The sequence below is a fragment of the Schistocerca serialis genome, chromosome 1, assembly GCF_023864345.2.
Source record: "Schistocerca serialis cubense isolate TAMUIC-IGC-003099 chromosome 1, iqSchSeri2.2, whole genome shotgun sequence".
Classification (NCBI taxonomy): Eukaryota; Metazoa; Arthropoda; class Insecta; order Orthoptera; family Acrididae; genus Schistocerca; species Schistocerca serialis.
This window is the reverse complement of record NC_064638.1, coordinates 617,991,998-618,016,339: the sequence shown is the minus strand read 5'-3', so window position 1 is coordinate 618,016,339 and position 24,342 is coordinate 617,991,998. Positions and strand designations below refer to the sequence as shown.

The following is a 24,342-nucleotide window of genomic DNA, read 5'->3' as shown; positions in this document are numbered from 1 at the left end:
TAAATTATGAATGTCTTCTTGTTCTTTGTGTTTAAAAAAGAAACACTTAATTTAAAAGTTAATGGTTTCTTATTCTTCCTGGCTTGCATCAAGCATTCTAGACGATGCAAGGAGCGCTATCTGTTACAGAACTGCTGAATGATTTATCATACTACTTGTTGGCGATAAGTAGAAACAAATCTAACTCCAGCTTCCAAAAACCGTATCCACGATGTAGACACCTCAGTCTGCCACATGAAATAAACTGGCTTACTTTGCATGCTCGTAAGAAGCACGGAATTGCGAGCTGCTATGGGCTGCAAAGCTGGAGGAGTGATGCACTATATTGCTGCTTTCATACACGAAGTTGAAACGTAAAATATCTGAAAACAATTGCAAGGGTACGTGACGAGATTGGATTACATTCAGTGTGGACGTATTATTTGAGTAGAGTCAGTCTTAGAGACTTAATGGACGCTTCGCCACTGTACGAAGCTATTAGACTTATTTAAAATAGGCAAATGAGGTATCTCACTACAAATATATTTCGTTATCTTGTTTAACTCGTTCTGCAGTTACTTTTTTATTAGTATTTCTCTGCTTGCTGTGGAGTAACTACTCTCGTTTCCCGTATTAAATAATTATGATCAGCTGTATTTCTTGCTGTATATGTACCTCGAAAACGCGTCGCTTGTAAAGATTTCAATACCTTCAGCCATGCTCTGGTATCGCATTCGAGAGGAAGACGGTTCAAAACCGCGTCCAACCATCCTAATTTAGGTTTTCCGTGATTTCCCTATATCGCTTCAGGCTAATTCCAGGATGGTTCCTTTGAAAGGGCACGGCCAGCCTCCTTCCCTAATCCGATGGGACCGATGATCTCGTCGTTTGGTCCCCTCCTCCAAATTAACGAATCAACCAAGCTTCAACTATGAATTTTCTGGAGCACTGGCGGTTATCAGCCATGTTAAAAAGACTTCTAGAATTCAGTGTGCATGCAAGGACGAGAAACACTAGCCTGGAAAAACACACAGGTGACTCTAATTTTGCGCTCCAGGTGTGCGGGGATTTCCCTTCCACACGCTACGATTTGTGTACACAGATGTGATATAACTCCACACTTTTGTGCTATTGCGATCAAATTTGAGACTACATCTTCCGACATTTTAAATCTGTGACTTGCCTGCACAGACAGATAATAGCAGACGTGTACATTTTAAGCTTTATATATGCACAGGGTGTGGACTCGTATGTACACTTTGGATTGAATAGGTTTTAATCAACTACCTAATTTTGGCTGCCTGCATCCAACGGGAAAAGAAATATTAGGTGTGTAGATCAATTTTTGTAGTGGCGTACTGTAGTAAATGCTATATGATTCCCAACGATGCCAGACCACGCTTGGAATACAAGCAACTATGACTTTCGCTGTTTACTGTTGTGTTGTTGTCATTGGTTCGATTTGTCTGTGTTTGGATTTTTGCGTGGGAAATGGGTGCGTGGGTATTTCAAGGAAGACTTCATATGTGGAGCACGGTGCAAACGGCAGGGATTCCGTCATTGTGATGTGGCTGCAAGTTGGAGGTTTTGTTCGGGAAGCAATGGGTATGGTGATTTAATAATTGGTGTTATCTCAGATGCGGCATTTCGCGAAATACAGCTAAAACGATTCAATAGTGACGGTTAACATCCGAATTTGTACGTCTGATTGTCCAAGGAGCAGCAACCAGTTTATAGAATGAAGAGAACGAACAAGAAATCCTCCAAACCCCTTGAACGGGTAAGTATTGTCAACTGTCAACCTGGACATGATTCCGTTTCTGTGATGACGCCCATAAACACTGCAGATGTGGACTGTGTTAGAAGAAAGTGAACATCATCGAGGACAAAGATCCCTAAAACTTCGGGCAAACAAAGCCTTTGTTGTTACAACATGTTGTTTATATTCTAGTATTTATGCATTTAACAAAGTGATTTCATTTGACATTAGAACAACGTGCACACGCGACTGTATAGTTAACCCCAGTTCTAGGTACTGTAAAATGTTTTTTGAATCACTGGAGTAGTGAAGTGCTTTCAAAAGATTTCCAGCGAACAGTGCGTTCTTGCAGTGTTCGTAACTTCCGGTTATGCATTAGGCCTAATCAGTTCATCTCGGCGTAACAGTTGTATGTCGGTGGAACTTTTTATCAGCAGTCCGAATATAGCTGAAGGTGCTTGTTCCTTATGAATTAATGAAAATATAAGTCCCTCAGTGAAGATTTTTATATTATACCAGGTTTGTACATTGTTAAATAAGTCCGTTTGCTTCGCGTAATGGATAGTTAATATTTCGCCGACATTACAGAGATTCAATCGCTTTCAAATGTTTGAACTTCAGCTGCAGGGAAATGATTTCCAGCTGTTGTTTTTGTCGAGATGTTCGTCGACTGCACATGTAAATACCTAAAAATATGTACTTGATTAAACAAAGAAAATTGCAGCTATTTCGGAAAGACGGTAGCAAACCTCAAATTTTCTTGAAAGTTCTCGTAATAATTCACACTACATATGTGAAAGGAATATTGGAACCATTACGTTCCCTTTTAGGACTGGAGGTTCAAAGTTGAGTTTTGTGCTTCAGTGCATGTTTCTGCTCAGTCTGTCACTGGAATCCTTTTGGAATACTTACTTCTAGCTACTTCTCGCGTATATTAGAAACTGGTCTTGCAAATATATTTGGGGGGGGGGGGGGGGGGGGGGGAATGCTCCTAATCAAAAGAGTATTCATTGTTACAATACTTAATTATTTTCTCGAAGAAAGATCAATATATGTGTGAAGCATATGCTTGAAAAACACTACTGCCATGTCAACTCTGTGTTTGTTTGTGTTTTCAGTGATCTTCTTCCCCATGTTGCTCAGAGCCAATGCATGGATGATTCCTTCGAGAAAGGAATGACACATTTCCTTCCTCAACCAGAGCTTCTGCTCTTGTCTCTGATAATTAGGAGACATCAAACCTTATCTTACTACCTCCTTTCATTGTAAAGAGGATACAGTATTTATGGATGTAGGTAATTGTTTTCATTCAAAAATACCAGTGGAATTGAAGCTACCAATAGGGTTAAGCAGCAGCTATGTAATGGGACTGAGGAGGCAGCAGTTGTTTTCAAAGTAGCATTTCCTTTCTAATTTATGTGATTCAATTTGTTTGGTATAAGCATAATGCCATTGAGCAGTATATGCATAGTCCATATCAATTCAGGCAGGCTAGGAAAAAATCTTACCTTCATAGCTTTGGATGTTATTGAATGTAGCAAAATGAAGGACTAAGTAAGGAACACCTTTTTTTTTGTTTTCTCCAAAAAAAATTCTGCTGCGATATACAGCTCTCCAAAGATGACACTGCGCATAGGCCTACCATTTTGAAGATGTGAATTTGGGAAATAATTTAAAAATGCTGTATGTCTGGAAAAGTTCTGGATTTTTTTGAGAGGTAAAAAATGCCAATCCATAATTTTTTCTGTTGATTCTACATTCCCTGAAACGGAGAGCTTCCACTTTTAAGATGAACAGGTTTTATAAACAATTGAAATTTTTGCCATAAATAAAACTTGTTTTATTACGATGTTATCACATAGCAGGCTCATAAAAATCAAAATCTAGCTTTATTTAAAACATAATTTTATTTTTGAAAGATGAGTAAGAGACTCATTTTTGAAACATTTTAAATGGTTCCAATATGTATGTGAAAGGTCCAAAGACTTACAGGTTTCAATTTATGCAACTTCTGTGCTTTCTGTTTTGTACTGAAACTAGCCAGTCAATGAATTAAAAAATGTGTTCCACTGCTTCAGTATCTTCGTTTGATATAAAGTGATGCCTTCCTATTGATCCGATAGAAACTGGAGCACTTAAACAGTTTTCAAATTGTGAACAGGAAGTGTGCACTGACGGTGTTGTTGCTGTCCTTCAGCTGGAAATCTATATCCAGCAGCAGGTTTGTGTGGTATCATAAAATTCACTACAATTTCGTTTAACTCATAACTGGTGTCTGTAATCTCTGCAATCCACCAGTCACAATCATACACACACGCCACAAACAGTCACCTTCTCAGGTTGTGAATCTGAATATTACCCTGCTGTTTCTGAGGTGTTGGCCAAACAAACAAAATTTATTTTTTTCTTGCTCTCTAAGCAAGTTTGCCCATCATTTTGAGTCCAAAAATGTATCTTCTGAATTCCTTTCACAGGAGTAGTTTGTTTGGACCATTCTTCTTTTTTCTGCTCACGGAATTCTTCGATTTACTCTTTGGACAATATAATGAGGCTGTGGATGTGTAAGATTTCAAGACTCTCGTAAAATCCTCAGCATTCTGAATCGCAGCTGTATTTGGCCTGGAAAGATTGTTTTGTAGCATGGTGCTTCAGCAGGCCCCCCTATACCATCACAAGACCCCTTCCAGTTACCAGTTGCACTGTATACCCAGTCAGTTGGCACAAGCAACTTACTCAATTCAAACTGCTGGTAACAATTTTTAAAATGACTAGGAGCACCATCTTCTCTGCCCCTGTTTGCAGTTGGAGAATTTTGCGCATTGCTAGCAAAGCATTTGCCGAGTCATGTCCTGTGTCATCATTTATAACTGCGACACTTGTGGTCTTGTTTTGAAAACAAAAAAAGTCACTCCTATGAAAATTGAAATCTGGTCATTACTTCAGTGATTACGGACCAGTTCTGAGCAAAATTGCAGTGAAGCACTAAACATACTTCTTCTGCCTGTACACATCCTTTCACTTTTGCAATATGTTGTTGTTGCAATTTCTTAAGCTGTTGTTGCATTACTGCTTTCATTGACCATTTACCAAGTTCATCAATGAAACTGTCAAAGACAACAGGTTTCTTAATTAGTTTATTTTCCTCCCATGTTGCGTATGTAATTTCTGCAGAGTAATCTCCTACATCTTCCAGGCCAAGTGTCTGTAAACACAGCCCTCCCTTTCCAGGGAAATCACCACATTCTTGAAACAAACAAGTCTCTCGCTTTACATCACAGACTGCTAATGACTTCACACACCCAACCAAGGTGTCGTATGTCACGTGCTCCAGTAAGTTCTTCAAAGTTACCACACCAAGTTCAAAATTTGCGCAGTACACACATAAACAGATATCTCTAGGTGGGTATGAAACTACCCACTTAGTTCATAGTGCATACGATTTTGATCTTCCAATATGTGAAGATGTATAGTTGCTCGTATAAACTGCAAAAGTTTCTTTAATACTGCGAGTCATGTACCTCTTTGCTTTCACAACTTTTTGACCTTTGACTGTTACAGTTATAGTCTCTCTTGTTGGCACTCTGGCGAGAACAGATAAAATGACTGCACTATTTGAACTTGAGCTGCTTCTACAGGATTGTCTTCCAAAGACTCCTTTTACAGACCTCACATTTCTTGATTTGTCTACTATGTACTTTGATACCACCACACATCGTCAGGTGGCTTGTGGGGTATGGATGTAGTTGTAGATACTGATGGAACATAGTTCAAAACTGTTTTCTTTGAAAACGTCGCCTTTTCACTGTAGGATGCACAGTATTCAACAGCTGAATTGATATTTGTGAAAAATTCCTGGCAAGAGTGCTTTGGTTCATTTTCTTCTGAAGATGGAATTTCTGCTTTGAAGAGTGTGATCAGTTTTGCTGCAGTGTATTCGTCCATAGCTTTAGTAATTTCTCTGCTCTTTCTTGATGCATAGTGCTTATGACTCGACTTCACTGCCCACAGTTTCTTAACAGGACTGACACCTATGTATGTAGTTGACTGATTCAGGGTATTTAATTCTTCCTATATTGATGCAAAATCTACATCATCTGCACAATGGGAAGCTTCATCTTGTTCAGGTACTATCATAGTCGTTATTCTGTCAAAACATTAAGAACACAGAAAGTTGTCACTGGAAATGTCTTCACTTTGATACGGAGTCTTCAAATGAGAACACTTATTCCCAACCTGAACATAGTTTGTTTTTTTGTCTTTATATATCACTTTTTTATGGATATGCAAATAGTCAGCACACTCCACTCCCCTGTGGCCCCAGTCAGAAGACATTTTAAACTGACCTTTTAACAAAACACACTACAACTGTGTCAACTGCCAATTTCCTAACGAAAACACAGAACTCACTCTATGGTCTCAGATTTCTTAAAAGCCTCTTCAGTAAACAAATTAACACCGAACAACTACAGTACAGAAACCTGTAATGAAAAGAAATGACTGCTACAAAGAAAGTGACAAGAAATAACTGCAACAAATACAATAGAAATAAACATTGTAACAAAGAAATTAGTAAGAAACAACTCCAGTGAAGACATACATTACCCTTGAAAGTTAAAAAAAAAAAGATTTTTTAAAATAAAATCTGTCCAACTTAAAAGTGAAAGCTTGCCTTTACAGAGAATATAGTACTACATGGTACTAATTAACAGAAAAAAACTAACTTTTCTGGATTCACATTTTTGAAAAAAAAAAAAAAAGTGACAGTAAAAGAACTTTGACAGATATGCCCAAACAGAGGATACCATTGTAATCATAAAGCAATTATCTTTCAGATAAAAAAACTCTAACAAAATATCTGGAACTGTTACAGAGATACAGCATTTTAAAAAAAATTCTGAAATTCGCATCTTCAAAATGGTATTTGCATTGTCAACTCTGGAGGCCTATATCTCGGGGCAGGAATGGTTTTGAAGGGGGGGGGGGGGAAAAATGTTTGTTATGTACTACTGAATTTTAACATATGCTAATTGCAATAACATCTGAGAGTTTGAAGGTAAACCCTAACCCCCCCCCCCCCGCATGAAGTGATATGAATTATGCCGTAGTGACCGTTTATTGTTACTGCAGGATGCAGATTAAGTTTATATGATTTGCTTATCTTCTCTTAATTTGTATTTTGACTCATTGCACATCCCAGATGGTTGTCTTTGATGGAATCTACAGTATATTGTACGCCCAAACAAAGTTGACACTCGCCACAGTGCCTGATGGGTGCGACTGCAAAGGCATTTCCTGTTTTCAGCTGCTCCCATCAGCCAGCGCGCTGAGTGTCAACTTTGTTTGCACGTGCAATAGATAAATGAATTACTATATAATACAGCAACTGGTGCAACAAGATTTTACTTTGACGTCATGTTGACACCAACTGTGGGCTTCTTCATCAGAAAATCCAAACATTTAGTAACCAGTGGACAGGTACTTCATAAGAAGATTATATTGAAACCACTTAAAATTACAGTTATTGGAACTGACATAAAGTTTGTAATTGTCAGTAAAATTATAGCTAAAGGCATATTACACTATATGCTGCTAAGGGCTGTGAGAGGAAACAGGCACTGAATGTGGCTTCAGACTAAGCTTAGTCACCTCCAGCGACTGTTTCCTCGTACCGCCCTTAGCGATGTATCGTGCTATACCATGTAGCTACAATTTTATTGACAGTTACCTACTTTGTCAGTTCCAATGTCTGTAATTTTATATGGTTTAAATATTATCTTCTTATGAAGTATTTTATACGACAAGAAAATTTTGCTCTTAAGTCTGTTCATCTTTTACTACGTGTAATTGTTTGGATTTTCTCATGGACACACATTGTCAGTGTGAAAACCAGGTTAAAGTAGAAACTTATTGCACTATTTGGCTGTATTATACATATCATATTCCTGTACAGTTGCCGTCTCATAGCTGTGCTTAAATTTGTAGGAATAAATGAGTAGCCTAAATAAATATGAACTGCATGGAACTGTCGCAAAGGGAGAGGGAAATCTCTTAAGTCAAGGTCTCTACTATGCCGAGGTAATTTGCCAGTCTTACTTTGGTTTTCAAGAGGACTGCATCATGGAAATGATTTCTTAGACATTTACCAATGACTTAATGTTATTTTAAAATTACAAGCTTTGTTGTTCGGCTTAATAAGAATCTGGAGTATACCACATCTCCTGCACGTGATCAATGTTGTAATTATTTGTGAACTATCTTAAATTGGCATTACAGAAGCATCTGATTCCACTCATCTGCTTTGACCCATGACGTGATCAGTATGGTGGAAACGGTTACTTCCAATGTATATAGACTGACGACAATGATGTCACTACATACGCAAGTGAACAAACAAGAACAAAAATAAAAATGACACAATAACATCTTACTCCAAAAATAAAATGAAAGTAATGGGACAACTGCTGAAAATTGAGGTGGGTTGGGCTGGGACAAGCTACATATACAACAACAGAAAATCACCACTCCATCCCAAAACAAATAATATCAAAAAAAAATATTAAATTATAGCATTCCACTACACCAACAAAACCATAGGAATTGTACATTTCCCTTGACCTATATAGCTCAACTGCAGCTATCAATACCAAAAGACCTGAAAAGTGGAACGAAAATCCCAACGACTCTAAAGTACGCATACCCCATATTCACTACATCAATTAAAACGAAACTGACTTATCATAAATATACAACACACAAAACATCACAATTACTATACAATTAAACCAGAACAAAAATTACTTACGAATAAAAGCCTCCGGTAATACCATCTAGGTTGGCCAATGCATACACAGGTGTGTACATGTGCTGACAAATCCACATATACATGTCCCTGGCCTGAGCTGGCACAACTCCTGTCAACCTCATGTTGTTGCCACAAATGTGACACCTAACATATTCAGCAATAAGACCGAACATCTGTGGAAACTATATGACAGACAATACATCACCACCTATCTCGGAAAGTAATGACACCTTCATGAACTTCATTGTCATATCCATAACTAACAAAAAACAATTAAAAAATTAAGACTTCCTTCCACACAACAAACACCAATTTTTCAGACATGGGGAAAAAAAACTCCAAACACATTAACAAAAAAAGAATCTTAATCACTTACTGAAAGGACTTCCACAGTCCACGTTACCGCATCAGCTACCGAAACTCAAAACCAGGTCAGAACACTGACAACCAAAATTAAAATTAACCCAATTCCATATGTTTAACTCAGCATGCTCACATCCACCACCAGAGGACACCATCAAATACAACAACATGAAGTCTACAAACACAACCAGCTCAAAAACTCCGCACCGTAATGACATCTCACACACCACCACCATTATGTAAAAATGGGTCAAAACCAACACGTGGCATTGGACGCTTCCTGTGATTCCTTAAATTTATTCACTGATTGTGCATGGTAAAGTTACTCTTAAATTGTCTAGTACTATTTCATTTACGTGATGTTCCAACTTTCCTGTAGCAACCCACATTACCTACAGTTTGTCCACGATAAGTTGATTCACATGGTGGCTATAGAGAATGGCAGAATGCCCCAGCATTACAACTGCAGAGCTGATAGTAGTAGTCAGAGGGAGGCAGTGTTGCTTGCTAGCTGCATTGTTGGGGTCATAATCCTGAGCAATGTGCACAGTACAACTTTTAAGTCTTTAGGAAGCTTAAGGTTGGCACTGCTCGGAGATAGATGAATATCTTTCAACTAGAGCCAATTTTGTCCACTTCTGGCAGCACTCATAAAATCATCAAGGTCATGGTGTCATTCCATGTCAAATCATCCAGGTCATGGTACCCATGTATGAGGTACAATGTTAAAACTTCGTGTACTTGTTTGATACATAATATCATGGATTTTGGCCAGTTTTTATAATAGTATCTTAATTATATTCATAGTAATGAAATCAGATGTAACATGCTGCACAATTCATTTGAAAACTCTAAAACTAATTTAAATTTCCAGAGTTTCCATAAAAGTTTTTCTAAAATTATGGAATGTGCATTGAACATTCATCACAAACTGAAGTTTAAAATAAAGTAAAAATTATTTTCAATGTTCCACCTTCCGGAATGCAACAATTTTTTTAAACAAGCAGCACACATCTTACGGAAAAAAATGGAAGATGAGATAAAGAAGAGGTTAAAATATTTTATTTAGAGAACTGGAAAGGGGACAAATAAGCAGAACCTCTGTTAAAGAAGTATAATAACAGGCAGTTTAGTTTGTCTTTTAACAGGATAGATTAAAAAATGCGGCTTCTCACTATCTAGATCCAAGCCCTTTGAACATATTATTCAGATATGTCTTTCACCGGAACCTAATCACTGCAGGCAAACAGTCTCAGCTTACATATTAGTGCAATAATTACAACCAATTAGGCACATCCTAAGTCAGCTGTGAGCCAGTTTTACAGTAAAACCACAAACCACTTAGCAACACTGTGATCCTTAATGTGTCTCATTGCTCATTCATTTTACTTTTAAATAAGGATCATTTTGATTCCACAAATTTAGAAGATACTTGACTTACAGTAAAAGTACGTGCTGTCATTGTGTTGATTTCTACCTGATATAAACTGTGGGATAATGTAATATTAAAAGTATCATTTTCAGCCTATTTGGATGTATAAATCTAACTGTTGCATCACTTTCTCATCATTCACTTTCAAAACAATACCTAGATACTGGAAGGAATTGTACACACAGGCGACATAGCAATTAGCATGCACATGAACTTCAGGTATTAACGGCTCACCTTGACAGGTACAAAATATGACACCGAAACTGCTATCACAGCTTAAGTGTTTGGCTCCAGTCTGAGTTGCTGAAAGTGGTTAAGAAGCATCTAGTTCCAGTAACAGTTCTTGCAGGTGAAAATGTGCAGAAAGACAAGTACAAACTTCAGCTGGCTACTGGCTTAAAATAAACAAAACTGACACTTGTTTCAGGTTGTCTTGACAAAATTGAAAAATTGTGCAGTGCTAAGTATTTGTCTGTGAAACGGTCTTTGCAGACTTGTTTTTGTAACAAGCCTATTCAAAGTGCTGCCAATTCCATCACAGGGAGATTTACCATGGCTTGTTGCAAAAAATGACCAAGTGTGTTTTAGTTCTGAAGTCATGTTCATGGTTGTATATATATATATATATATAATGGAAGGAAACATTCCACGTGGGAAAAATTATATATAAAAACAAAGATGAGGTGACTTACCGAACAAAAGTGCTGGCAGGTCGATAGACACACAAACAAACACAAACATACACACAAAATTCAAGCTTTCGCAACAAACTGTTGCCTCATCAGGAAAGAGGGAAGGAGAGGGGAAGACGAAAGGAAGTGGGTTTTAAAGGAGAGGGTAAGGAGTCATTCCAATCCCGGGAGCGGAAAGACTTACCTTAGGGGGAAAAAAGGACAGGTATACACTCGCACACACGCACATATCCATCCACACATACAGACACAAGCAGACATATTTAAATATATATATATAAAGGGCATGTAGTTTTTGTACTGTGCAGCACAACTGTCTGTGAAATATTCAGTATCACTTATAGGCAGTTCCAGTTCTTGTTCCAAGAACTGCAGTAAAGTATTCAAAGTTTAATGAATCGTGGCTGCATTTTGAATGCAGAGACTTTGAAATTGAAAACTTTGGTCTGTCTTATAGTACACACAACTGTCATTATTCCAGTCATAATCTTGTGCTCTATCTTGCACGCCAAAGTCGAAATTTTCACTGACATCCATCAACATTAAAACAGCCCCTTTTTGAAGAGTTTCTTTTCTCATTTTAAAGTAATTACTCTGAGATTTTGCAATGAAGGAACGATGTGAAAGTTTCTTTATCTTCTGTACCAGCAATTCACAAATTTCCGACAGTTTTCTTACTTGAAGAACCAAATTCATCCTGTCTGTTGTAACTCACTGGATGTATTGAAGTCTTTCATCAGGCTCAAAATCTTTGCAGGTGTTCCTGAAGTAGTGATGTAGGAGGATGTTTGTTACAGGAACATAGCATACAGGTTCTGTAATTAATTGCAAGTTATTACTCCCATAGGATTACTTTTTTTTTTAAGGTTAATGGCATGTAGCTGCAATGAGCAGATGTAGAAAAGCCTACTTTATTTTCAGGAAATTTCTTTTGTGTAGAGAGTACAGGTCAGTTAGCTAACTTAAAATCTGTTGTTTCTGTTCATTTACATTTTTCCTGATGTCACTTTGTCTTTCTTTCGTGCCTTTATTCTACAGTTTTCATCATCCAAATAGAAATTTTGTACTCTGTCAAAAACTGTTTTCTGTGGTAATCATTTCCCTTTTCTGTTCAGACATAATAAAAATTCCCTTTGTTTTCAATAGAGTGCATGTCTGATGTACCAAATGTTCAGAGACTTAAAACATTTCACATACTTTTTGTGGAGCCCAAGCCTCTGACATAAGAGTCAAAAATTGCTTTTTTTCTTGATTATTGGAGTGTTTCATTTTCTCTTTTATTTGTTCCATTAATTTATCAAAACGGATTACTTTCTGTTCACGTGATAGTTATCATGCTCATATTTCTTTCTCAATTTAACACTGAATAAACGTGAAAGTTAGGCAGTCTCAAATTTGTTTTCTCTAGTATCATTGGTATCCTTAAAGAAGTTCCTTAATTTCCTTTCTTATAAACTGTAATCTTCCTTCTGCAAGTTGGCCATAGCTTTTCAGCAGGAACAATAGAAAGTCCTTTCACTCTTAGTTCCTTTGCTTGCTGTTATGTCACTTCACACAAACTAGAAGACACCATTTTTTTTGTGACACCTGAAAGGAACAACGCATCACTTTTTATGTGGTGAGAATCTTAATAAGTATATTCCTTTTTGTTTACACTTGATCTACTGGCAAAGATGCAGCACCACAGGGCCATAATAGTAACTCCAGCTCCTCTTCAGTTAGCTCAGAAATAGTTGTCAGGGGAGCATCACATTCATCTGCAATGTATCATCTCGGAGAACATTCTCTACTTGCGAAGTCTTCCATTATTTACCCTAGAAAAGATGGGGAATATCAATGGAAAATATTCAAAATTAGTAAAATAATATTATAGTAATTTTTTCAGTCTGTTAATGAAAGCTTTGAAGGATTTAAAATTATTATAAAGACAGAGGAATGTTGCCATATCAAAGAGGATAAATGGCATAACAATATTGTAAATTTAAAACAAGGGAAAAATCCCCTAACTTCATAACTGGACTGCTTTATTATTATTGTTGATGAGTGTCTACTGTTGGTAGATATTTTCTCCCAATAAAATATTTTTACACAAAACTCGTGATTTCTTGACTCATGATAAAATGATTTAAATAAACTACGCTAAACTGATAGAAACTACAAAAACTCGGGAATCGTTGCACTTCAGAACATACATTACAGAGGAACTTATGTGGGAAATTTTTAAGTAAAATGAAACTTTTGACAGTTAAATATTTTTTAAGTCGGCAGTTAATAACGTTATGTAAAGATCAGAATAGGTAATATCAGGATATTAATGAAATATTGAGTTAATTGTATATTGTCCATAAATTATTTACCGCAGTTGTTAGCTCTTTTTTTTTTTTTTTTTTTTTTTTTTTTTTTTTTTTTTTTTTTTTTTTTTTTTTAAGGCATTTTCAGTATTGCCTTTTATTTCTCCAAAACAGTTGTTTTTTTTCTATGGTGTCTATATTGGTTCTTAATGACCCTGTAAAAATCTTGAACAAAATCCAAAAGAGGGAAGTTGGAGAAAAGTAAATTAATTTGTAGGCTATGGTTTTATGTCATCTGTATAAAAACAAGCAATGTAAGACAAAAGAAACAAATGTCACTTTCAAAACTACGGTATCCTCTTTCATTGACAGATAAAGCTTTCTAAAATATGGTCACAAAATCCCCTAATTTATTCTTATCATAGTGTTGAATCATTTAACCAAATGCAATACAATTTTGGAATCTGTCACAATGGTTCCTAAATTTTTACAACACAAAATTTGAAAGTTTCCTCTGAGGTAAGGTCTCATTTTCTTAAATTTCTGGATGATTTGACACGGAATGAACCCAGGATATCATGGACAAAGAGTAGATGGTCATTTGGTTTTGTGTATCATTATATTAGGTGCATTAAACCACAAGAGGGCAGAATTGTTTGTTCTGAACTGACAAGTCTCTCGACACCTGTTTATCATTTTTCAAATGCTGCTGCCTCTGATTTATTTCATTTGATCTTTTGATTTTATATGCTAGATATTGTAATGGAAGAATTCAAGTATGAATACTTAAATACTCAGTTTCCAGAAAAAGCAAATAAGTACATTGTAAGATAAGTGGAGGTTACGTGGTGATTAGGAAATCTGCATAACATTTGCAATGTGGCAGTGTAACATACCCCTACATGTAGGATCTTGCATTGAGGCTCAGTCTCCAATGACATTGAGTGGATGAGTGGCTGAAAGTGTGAGATGATAAAATCTAAATGGTGAACTACTTTGCTACGATGTACATACTATAGCTACTAAAATGACAGGAAGAGATCTTAACATGTTTGTGGATAGGACACTTCTCTTGATGTAGGGTCCTAGCTCTGTGAGAGGATTCACCAGTACATGGTGCTTGTGGTATATGACTGTTTTTGAAAGAGTGTACCTAGTGTACTAACAAGAAGACAGGCCATAATATGGCTTAGGGATTCTCCTGTATTTTAGATGATGACACCAGCATTATCTTCACCTTAATGAATGCACACTGACCTTTTCAATGAGCTGGACAACTTATATTTTGTTACAAATCTTTAATTGCCTGCACTGTGGAAGGGACGTGGCACCTGGACTGTTTGTCCATGATAAGTTGTTGATTTGCGTGGTGGCTGTTAGGAATGGTAGGACATGTGCATCGCATTCATATTTGTACTGCTGAGGTGAGAGGAACTGTGATGGAAAAAAGGTGGTGTTGGCTGCTTGGCACAGTGCTGGCATTGTCCTTAACAACGTTTACAGTCATATTTCACATCTAGGAGAAATGTAATGTTGGCAGCACTTGGAGATAAATGAATGTCTTTCAACTAGCGCCAATGTTTTCCACTTCTGGCAGCATCAGTACAATTGTCAAGTTATCGTGGACAAATAGTACTTTCTGCTTCACTCCTTTCTCTGTGCTGGTTTGTGTGTGAGGTGCATATTGCATGATTCCATTCCCCTCTGTCTCCATGGAGAGAGAGAGAGAGAGAGAGAATATGAATCAATCCCATCTTATGGATGAATCGCCATTGACAGCATCACATACTACTGCTGTTACCCAATGAAATTCTGCAGATAAATTAGGAATTTAACTCAGGACCTTGGTGCTCAATCTGGTGGTCATGAATTGTAAAATATTGAATGGATATTGTGGCAGTGAAGAGTGATATGCACTATAGCTCAAGGTCTAGGTTAAATTGGAAGATAGCTTGTCAGTTGGCAAAGCAATGAATGTGCCACAAAACAAAGTCTTTAAAATGAGGGTTGCAGTGACTGATCTATAGCATAGCTTGTAGTCTTAACTTACGTGGGAAGGCTATAGTTCGAAACTTCGTGGCAGATTAAAACTTTGTGCCAGACTGAGACTTGCAGTGCTCGGGACCTTTGCGTTTCGCGGGTAAGTGCTTTACCATCTGAGCTACCCAAACATGATTCACGACCTGTCCTCACGGCTTTACTTCTGCCATTACCTTGTCTCCTACCCTCCAAAGTTCACAGAAACTCTCCTGCAAACCTTGCAGGACAAGGACTTCTGTAAGAAACGATATTGCAGAGACAGGGCTTAGCCACATTCTGGGGGATGTTTCCAGAACAAAATTTTCACTCTGCAACGGAGTGTGCACTGATATGAAATTCCATGACAGATTAAAACTGTGTGCCGGACTGCAGGAGATCTTCTGTGAAGTTTGGAAGGTAGGAGATCAGGGACTTGCAGAAGTAAAGCTGTGAGGATGGGTCATGAGTTGTGCTTGGTTAGCTCAGGTGGTAGAGTACTTGCCCACGAAAGTCAAAGGTCCCGAGTTTGAGTCTCGGTCCGGCACACAGTTTTAATCTGCCAGGAAGTTTTATATCAGGGCACACTCCGCTGCAGAGTGAAAATTTCATGCTGGAAGCTAGAGTTTGTTTGTGAGATGACAATGGCAACAAATGTGTCATGTCATTGTATACACATTTTGTATTCATTGTGTGTCCCATACTTATATTGTCTTCTATGAAAACTCCTATTTTCCAACTGTGGTCCTGTATTATTAAAGTTTTAATGTGTCTGCAGGTGTTAATAACAGAAACGTTCCCATCCAAAAATCCTGTACTCCCATGAGACCCTGTTAGTTTGTTGGTCTTTGTTTTGGTAATTTTTTTACGTTGTTGGTGAAATTGTGAATTGGTCGTTTCTTGAGCCTTGTCCCTATATTCATGACATCGTCGGCCAGTGTGGCCACTGTGGCATTATTTACTAACTCCAGAAGGTTGTTTGCAAACATGGTCATCAGATGGCTGTTGGAATAAGTGGACTGGAATCTCAGTTCAGAGGAGGTGAAGAGGAATAAGGTAGGAATGGATTAAAAAAAGTATAGGCAAAACTGTTTATTTGTAGTGACTAAAAAAGAGTTACGAAAGACGTGTTCTCTCTGTCATTGCTAAATTGTTGTCGATTACTCCATTTCATTTTAATATGCAAACCATTTGTGCCCCTATTTGATGGAGTTGTGAGATACTTGAAAATTATCAGCATGTTTACTCATTAGTGCTGGGCTACAGTGGCAGGTGAGTTGACTTTGCTGGCTTACAAAATGTGTTTGCTGGTGGTGGGACTAGAATAAATAGTTCTGTGTGAGTAAATGGACATTTGGACTGGGAGCTGTTGCCTGGGCCTTGGCAATGGGTTTCGAAGGCAATTGCATGATGTGTGGGATTCTTTCGTCTTTTTTGAATGTCTACTGTTTAAGTGAACGTGTTATTGAAACAATCAAGGTTACTGATTGAATGTAAGGGCTTAGAGTATTTGATATGACTATGCCACAAAGAAAATGTAATGAAAAGTTGCTACAAAATTGTATTAATGTAGTGTTCTGTACAATCTATTAGAGTTCTTTGAAGTGATGAATTAATTTACTGGATTCTAAAAGCTTGTGAATTAATAGTATGGAATGATAGGTAGTTTTTGTTTTTTAATTGACTTGATGCAAAGTTCAGGAATTTTTTAGAACACACACACACACACACACACACACACACACACACACACACACACACACACACACACACTGAAAGATTGTTAATTGATCTCAGATCTTCCAGAGACCTACTGTATTAAGAGAATCATGAAAGTTCAGTGGCTAGCTGTAGGATTTTGTCTGTAGAGTAGAAGAGCTGTGTCATCCAGTTTTAGGCATGTTTCTTAAATGTGACTTCAGTGAGGCCTTGTAGATACGATTCCACACAGAACAAAAGTGGAGTAAGTGTGGGAAACAATAGTGTCATTAATTTACAGTTACTTGCATTGATATTGTGTTACATGGGCAACAAAGTTTCCAAGAATAAAGGTACAGTAGGTACATGCATTGAACTGAGAGAATAATCACTCTAAATGGGGGAAGGGGGGCACAAGAGAACTAAAGATATTGCTGTTGCTTCATTATTTTCATCTAAATAAAAGCTTGTAGTGGTATGGGAGAAAGTGAAAATTCTGAAATAAAAGTGGGTTGACATCCTTGAAACAAATTTCAAACCACTGCTAATTTTGAGACATACATAATGGAATGTTCAAGAGATGAGCGTCTGAGGAGGCAACAACCTGAAAGTAATTAGAGGAGAATGGTAACACAAAATATGATTATAAAAGAGGAGGAAGGGTCATAAATTTGCATGGTGAAACAGCAGACGGCAAGAGCCAAGTAAATGCTGGAACACCAGTTCCAGTCTCCTCCTCAGTCTGAAAACATTAGGGTGGCAGCTGCAACTGCAGGAGGGCACAAACATACATTTGAATGCTCGCACGTCCTCCATCATATACATTTCCTTCTGTTGCCTGCCTTCACAGATGTTGCGGAGGTATGTGCTCGGTGCTGTGAAACTGGCGAACAGCCAGCTCACTTGGTTTGAATGTAGAGACACTGTGTAGATGGCTCAATACTGCACCACTGCCGAAGCATCTGTACCAAAGATCTCAAGACAAAATGAGAGTCTTTCTTTGCTGTCCAAACTGATTCAGTTGGGTGACAGTCTGAAGCTACAGGTCCAGTCCGTTAAGAGAGCATCGTTTTGTGTTGTGAGAGTAAGGAAAAGTTGTGGCAAGATTTTTTAAAATTCTGTTGATCATTCCACAGCAGACACAAATGTTTGGAAGTTCTTCAAAGGGGGTTCTCGTAAGAATGGAGCAAAAACTCGCCTCTATCATATTAAATGGTGGGGTTCTTTTAATATCTCCATTTAACATAGGAAATCCAATGGCTAATTCTTTTTTACAAAGTAATATCTCATCTTGACAAAGACTCCACATTCATAATTCAGAAGTAAATTGAAAAATTCCATAGAAGGGGCAGTTAGAATTTATTTTACACAACCAATGTACCTATCTCCTCTCAATGTGTAACTTTAATGACACATTGTCTTTCAGTAATGGTACAACACTGGAATGCATGTTAGGTTAGTTGCCGCCTCAGAGATCTATTTTGCTCTGTTAAATCTCATTTGATTGCAAGATTTTTGTATTTAGATTAATTGAGGGAGCAATGAAATTTACTCTGCTAAAATCAGTGAAGGGTGATAACTACACAAATGTGAACTTCTGGATTGGACAGTTGATATTTACCTTCCTTGTTTTGATAATCCTCACTAAGATGTAATGAGATGTGTTCCACTTGGTACTTAGTAGAACCAGAGACCTATAACCAATAATGTAATGTGTTTTTTATGCTTGGATGGATTAGTAGGACAAGAGTTTGATAATGGCTTGTTACATACTTTTTAAGACACTGTTTCCATTTACAGATTGACAGTTATTGAATATATGAAATAAAATCGTCATAACTTCTGAGCGGTTTGTGTTAGGACGTTCAAACTGCACGATTTGCTGCGGGGCGTGATTGGAAGTAGTATACGTTGTATGGTTTGGTTTAGCGACGAAGCCCACTTTCATTTGGGTGGGTTCGTCAGTAAGCAAAATTGATGCATTTGGGAAACTGAGAATCCACAGTTCGCAATTGAGAAGCCTCTTCACGATTAATGGGTCACATTGTGGTTTGCAATGTCCAGTCGCAAAATAATTGGTGCAACATTCCTTGATGGCATGGTGACTACCGAATGGTATGTGAAGGTTTTGGAAAATGATTTTATCCCCCCTTATCCAAAGTGACCCTGAACCCAATGAAGCAGGAGAGAGTTTGATATCCTGGAGGAGCTCTTTGGGGACCACATTCTGGCCCTGGCATGGACTTCGATTGGCTTCCATATTCTCCAGATCTGAACACACATGACTCCTCTTTGTGAGGCTATATAAAAGACAAGGTATACAGCAATAACCCCAAACCATTGCTGAGCTGAAAACAGCCATTCAGGAGGTCATCAACGGCATTGATATTCCGACACTTCAGCCAGTCATGCAGAATTTCACTATTTGTCTGCGCCACATACCAGTGGCCTTGCTGACTGGTTTCCGTCAGATCGCTGAAGTTAAGCGCTGTCAGGCTGGGCTAACACTTGGATGGGTGACTATCCGGTCTGCCAAGTGCTGCTGGCAAGTGGGGTGCACTCAGCCTTTTTGAGGCAAACTGAGGAGCTACTTGATTGGGAAGTTGCGGCTCTGGTCTCGTAAACTGACATATGGCCAGGAGAGCGATGTGCTGATCACATGCCCCTCCGTATCTGCATCCAGGGACACTTGTGGGCTGAGGATGACATGGCGACCAGTTGGTATCATTGGGCCTTCCAAGGTCTGTTTGGATGGAGTTTAGAGTTTGTCTGCTCTATGTCATTGCCAATGATGGCAGGCACATTGAACATGTCATAACCTAAATCCGAATATCTGTTTGACATTTACATTTTGAATAAAGTGTGTGTATGTCATAGTTTGTAAATAAGTTAAGTTTTTTCGTATAGTTTAATAATTGTCACCTAGTATTTTTGTACTAGCTGAAGTTGATCCACTGCTTGATCAGTGTTTTTCAGTTCCATCTGCACTTTTTGGGTTGTATGTTGTATGGGGATCAGACAATGGGAACTGTTTACAAATATTCTTTTTTTTGTGTGCAGATATAAAAACAACATTGGATTCTCACACATTATCGGTAATTAGTTGAAAACTGTAACTCTATACATTTTTACACCCTTTGCACTTTGAGTTGTTCTCTTTCTGGAGCAAATTGCCTTTCTTCTTTTGTTTCATTTCTGCATGCTGCCTCATTTCTTCGTTCTTTCACTCAAGAGTGTGCAAATATATTCTTCTTAAGTTTAGGTATTGAACAATGAAAATCAATAAGACTGAGACCAATAGAATATTGACTCATATGCATACCAGCTGCCAAAATTCCCGAAACCTATTCTCAGTAAATATATAAGGAAGTCTGAACGTCACAATTGTAACTCCACTCACTTTGTTCACCGCCTCAGTCAATTGTAACTGAGGAATATCGATATTATTGTTAGTTTCAATTTCTTGCGTCAACTTATTTCCTATTTGACAAAAAATGTTGTGAACAAATCAAAAGCAGAATGATTACTATATGTGTTCTCTAACATTCATGTTGGGGAGTAAATAAGATTTAATTCTGACATAGCAGGTATCTGTGTGTTGCATGCTCAGTTTAAGAACAGTTATAAAACTGTTGCTCAGCACTCGCAGTTCACAGCACTCACATTTCTTTTCTAGCTAAAACTCTTCTTATGTTACTTTCAGATGGAATAGGTGTTGAAAGAAGTAACATCTAAAGAAACACAGATACGTAGAAAGCACAAAAATCAAAAGACGAAAGAGTCCAATTTCAGAGAGCGCTCTCTCTCTCTCTCTCTCTCTCTCTCTCTCTCTCTCTCACACACACACACACACACACACACACACACACACACACACACACAAAACCTGTGTTGTCTGTGAGTGCAAATGATAGACTGAATTTTTGATTTTTTTCGTGTATTGCTGTTTAGCCATTTGAAGCAACAATCAGTACAGATTTGTTGAAAAACTGAGGATCTAGCAAGAAAGAAAAAATACCCTTTTGATCTTTTTTTGTGTTGAAAAGTATGATGTTGGGCATTATGTGAAAGAAAAAATTAAGGTGGTGATTCTGATAACCATTAGAAAAGATTTTTATTACAGATTTGTAACCATTTGTGTGCCTAATTCTGGGCCTTTTAATAATTTGTCACAATCGATCCATTTATCTGGCCAGTGACACCAAATTAAATAAATTTGATTCATTAATAAAAATTTATATGGGTTACAAACCTATAAGCTGCCTAGTCTCTCGATGCTTTTTTGTGACAACCCACTTTTTAAAATGGCATCCTAACCATAGTCTTGAGCAAAAAATTCTGGAAAAGTTATTTTAACCTTCCTTTACTGTGTATTTCTTTACGCCAAATTTTCATTTCACAAACATCTGTGTATCGAGGGCAACAAGAGTTCTTTGTTTTAGGTGATTTAAAAATAAAAGGAGTCTTACTTTCTCAAATTCTGCCATAAAGCTCTATTATCCTCTTCGTTAGTAAACTGACCTATCCATGTACTCTGCAGCAGACCTCTATAGCACGTCATTCTGAAAGTTTCTTTTCTATCCTCTTTCGTACAATTTGTTGTTCACATTTCACTTTGATATAATGCTGCACTCCAGACAAACGCTTTTAGTATAGACTTTCATCCACTTAAAATTTGTATTAAATGTTAAAATATTTCTCTCCTCCAGAAACACTTTTCTTGCTATTGATAGTCTGCATATTACATCCTCTTTGCGCCATACTGCATTAGAAAATTTATATCTGGGTGGTGACCTTCAAATGCTGTAAATTTCAAGAAATTCGAAGAGGACACCTGTAATATCCCCTTGTCAAATAGACATGTCTTAAAAACATGCAATGTCTTAAAAATCAGATTTTCAGTTGCATAACATTTCCTCTACTGTTATGAACTCTGACCATAATTTGTCATGAAATGCGGTTGAAGTGGAAGATACCACAGATGTGTAGGATAGTAGGAACAACTGGATGCAGAAAGTTTCCAAGAAAACATGTCATCCAAGCCATCTCACTAATCAACTCACTTTTCAATGAAACTTGATTTACTTCTTCTCCCTAGAGAGATTACGGTAATAACCCTACCAAATTTTACCATTTTATGTCTCTGTTTCTATTTTATGGCACTTAAAAAATGGGAAGTCTCGTTTTTTTTTAACATTGTGATGCATGAAAAGGAGGACAGGTCTGACGCCAACAACTACCACAAAATCTTACTTCTGACAGCTTTGTTCAAAATTCTTGAAAAAGCAATGTATTCATAAGTAGCTTCACATATTTGTATAAATGAATAACTATCAAAATTTCAGTTTAGTTTTCAGAAAGGCTTTTCAATAGGAAATGCTATATATGCTTTCCCTGATCAAATATTAAATGCTCCGAAAATCACTCACTGGGATTTTTTGTGATCTCTCAAAGGCTTTTGAGTATGTGAATCATGAAATTCTTCTAGATAACCTTAAGTATTGTGGTATGAGTGGAACAGTGCACAAATAGTTTAATTCATATTTAACTGAAAGAGTACAGAGACTGAAATAAACAGTTCACATAATGCGCAAAAATCAGCAGATTCCATAAACCGGAGAGGTAACGAGAATGGGCTAGGTATAACCTTGGTTCCCTTATTGTTCTTAATGTATGTTAATGACTTGGCACTCTGTATTCATGAAGATTTGATGCTACAGTAATTCTTTTTTGGTGCTGGTAAAAGTATAGGAATCACACCCAGCAAAAAAGAATTAGCTGATGAAATTGTTAATAATGTCTTTGAGAAAATTATTAAGTTGTTCTTTGCAACTGGACTCTCACTGCATTTAGTTAAATGAATTTTTAGTTCTGAATTAGTAAATCTTGAATTAATGGCATGCAAAGAAACCTTTTGTTAAACTGACATGTTCCAGATCATTACACAGTGCTGTATTCAGGATCTATGGAACAAGTATTAATCTAATCAAATCGAATGCTCTTATTTATTTATTTATTTATTTATTTATCACCCATAAAGTGTAAAATTTGAACATTATGAACTTTATTCTAAGGATTGTATAAGTAATGTCCCATACCTTTAACATTGGATGATGAGTTTGTAATTAGACTTTGGGTAATGTTTGTTAACCTAGACGTCATGCAACATGTTATTGTAAATAAGCTTGTTTGTACATTACATCTTATAAAAAGAGAAAAATTTTCAAAATATATAGTTCACAGGCTCATTTGGGAGCAATTCTTGCAGTATCTTTTTCTGGTCACAGTGATCTCAGAGATTTGCTGTTTTACCGGATTCCTGATATTCACGGTAACTCGTGAAATGGTCGCACAGGAAAATTCCAACTTCATCACTGCCTCAGAGATGCTGTCTCCGAGCACTTGTGCGCTGACTATAACACTACATTCAAACTCACTTAATTCTTGATAACCTGCCATTGTAGCAGCAGTAACCGATCTAACACCGGTGCCAGGCACTTGTTGTCTTATATAGGCGTTGCCGACTGCAGCACCGTATTCTGTCTGTTTACATCTCTTTGTGTTTGAATATGCATGCATATACTAATTTCTTTGTCACTTCGGTGTATATGCAGTATATATTTTGCAGATGAAAAATATAATAATTTATTGCACCTTTGATTTCAAGTATTTATGGACATAATAAAATTAGCTGACATATGGCATTATAAGACATACATAAGATTTTTTTTTTTTTTTTTTTTTTTTTTAGTTTTTGTTTACCTTATGTCATTTGTGCTAAAGAATTGTTAAAACACTTTTAGAACATTTTTGAAAAAAGTTTTTGGGATAAAGAGTGGCATATAATTCTGTATGAAAATTTGTCTTAAGTATTGTTGCAAAAATGTTTTTAAAATTGTGAAGATCTGGACACTGGCCATATTCTCTTACACGATGGTATGTTTGACATTAGTCATCTAGTATGAATATCAACAATGCAAGAAAAAGATAGATTGCTACTTACTTTAAAGATGACACGTTAAGTTGCAGACAGGCACAATTAAAAGACACTTAAACTTTCAGCCACAGCCTTTGTCAGAGAAGGAAACACACACACATTTATTCACACAAGCAAGCACACTTCGTGCACACATGACTGCCATATCCGACAGCTCAGACTGGCATTCTGTTCTGAGTTGCTGGAGGTGGCGGTCATGTATGTGTGAGGTGTGTTTGTTTGTGTGAATGAATGTGTGCGTGTTTCTTTTTCTGATGAAGGCTATGGCCAGAAGGTTATTTGTAGGTGTCTTTGAATTGTCCCTGCTTGCAAC

At 37.2% G+C, this 24,342-nt stretch overlaps 1 protein-coding gene across 9 annotated transcripts in view; it reads left to right on the top strand.

The window, feature by feature from the left end:
* The first annotated feature begins 1,435 nt into the window (after positions 1-1,435).
* The window catches only part of LOC126477859 (histone deacetylase 6), a 329,968-nt gene continuing 307,061 nt past the window's right edge, over positions 1,436-24,342 (top strand). For 4 of the 9 annotated variants that reach the window (XM_050103654.1, XM_050103653.1, XM_050103652.1 and 1 more), the window contains exon 1: positions 1,436-1,759. In XM_050103654.1, coding sequence (XP_049959611.1) covers positions 1,718-1,759 — 42 coding nt within the window. In that variant the 5' untranslated portion in view covers positions 1,436-1,717. Of the gene's footprint in view, positions 1,760-2,115; positions 2,258-2,856; positions 3,034-24,342 lie in introns of those variants that run through there. The other 5 variants (XM_050103658.1, XM_050103656.1, XM_050103657.1 and 2 more) reach the window with 4 other exon arrangements.